The sequence below is a fragment of the Rhinoraja longicauda genome, chromosome 14, assembly GCF_053455715.1.
Source record: "Rhinoraja longicauda isolate Sanriku21f chromosome 14, sRhiLon1.1, whole genome shotgun sequence".
NCBI classification, from domain to species: Eukaryota; Metazoa; Chordata; class Chondrichthyes; order Rajiformes; family Arhynchobatidae; genus Rhinoraja; species Rhinoraja longicauda.
Window position 1 is genome coordinate 4,841,667 of NC_135966.1, and position 1,475 is coordinate 4,843,141.

The window sequence follows — 1,475 nt, forward strand, 5'->3', positions numbered from 1 at the left end:
CACACTAGGGGACAATTTACAATCTTTACCGAAACCAATTAACCTACAAACCTGCACATCTTTGGAGTGTGGGAGGAAACCGGAGCACCCGGAGAAAACCCACGCAGGTCACGGGCAGAACCTGCAAACTCCACACAGGCAGCACCCGTGGTTAGGCAGCTGGCGCTGTGAGGCAGCAACTCTGCCGCTGTGCCACTGTGCCGGCCCACAGTCTAACACACAACTTCCCTCGGGAGTAAGATATCTCCACCAAAGTAAAATTTAAAATCAGACTTAATTCCCTCGTAAAGATTCAATGAACGCAAGTGGGGATGGTGCACAACAAACCTTGCCACTGGAGATTCCAAGCACCATGCCATTTAACCATGGGTACAAATAGGTTTGGCAGGGGGGAACCATTATCGTTCTAATGAATGTTTGCTTTCATCTTTAAATAAACTTTAGAAGGAGTGGTAGACCATAATAGTGACCTCACTGTGCTTTTTCTCGACAAGAACGCACGCCACTGAGGCTAATGAGGGGTCTAGGAGCAATTCCCACATCATCCAAAGTTATAAATACCCTCATAAATGGCCCCAGTTTGATAAAAGTTGGCTTCGAACACAGCAGTTCCTTTCATCTTGCTCGCAAGAATTTCCATCCTACAATATCCTATCACTGAAACTTCCCCTTGACCTTGAAAACCATTGAAATACATACTGTTATTGCTCAGTGTCATTACAGATGTAACCATAGAACAGTATTCATGATTAAAAATAGCTCAAGAAGGAACTGCAGATTCTGGTTTACACCGAAGATGGACACAAAATGCCGGAGTAACTCAGCGGGTCGGGCAGCATCTCTGGAGAGAAGGAATGGGTGACGTTTCGTCGGGGGACCCTTCTTCAGCTAAAGAAGGGTCTCGACCCGAAACGTCACCCATTCCTCTCCAGAGATGCTGCCCGACCCGCTGAGTTACTCCGGCATTTTGTGCCTATGAAAATTAGCTTAATGCACCAGATTAAATTTTGATCTCCAGAGTTCCTCCAAAGAGCACATACCAGCATTGGCATCGTAGTATTTCTACACGTAGGAAAATAACTGCAGATGCTGGTACAAATCGAAGGTATCACAGAGTGCTGGAGTAACTCAGCGGGTCAGACAGCATCTCTGGAGAACATGGATGGGTGACGTTTCACAGAGTGCTGGAGTAACTCAGCAGGTCAGGCAGCATCTCTGGAGAACATGGATAGGTGACGTTTCATAGAGTGCTGGAGTAACTCAGCGGGTCAGGCAGCATCTCTGGAGAGAAGGAATGGGTGACGTTTCGGGGGTCTGAAGAAGGATCTCGACCCATCCCTTCTCTCCTAGATGCTGCCTGACCCGCTGAGTTACTCCAGCTTTCTGTATTTCTCCATCGATGCACCACGTCCGTTTTAACCATTGGAAGGCGCACTTCAGAAGAATATTTCAGTCATCGGCCGGCGTTTCACGAC

At 47.5% G+C, this 1,475-nt stretch overlaps 1 protein-coding gene across 1 annotated transcript in view; it reads right to left on the reverse strand.

The window, feature by feature from the left end:
- Window positions 1-1,344: 1,344 nt before the first annotated feature.
- Window positions 1,345-1,475, reverse strand: part of sowahaa (sosondowah ankyrin repeat domain family member Aa) — a 3,392-nt gene continuing 3,261 nt past the window's right edge. The window contains exon 1 of the mRNA XM_078411042.1: window positions 1,345-1,475. This exon is cut by the window's right edge and continues 3,261 nt beyond it. Within this exon, the coding sequence (XP_078267168.1) occupies window positions 1,437-1,475 (39 nt within the window). The 3' untranslated portion in view covers window positions 1,345-1,436.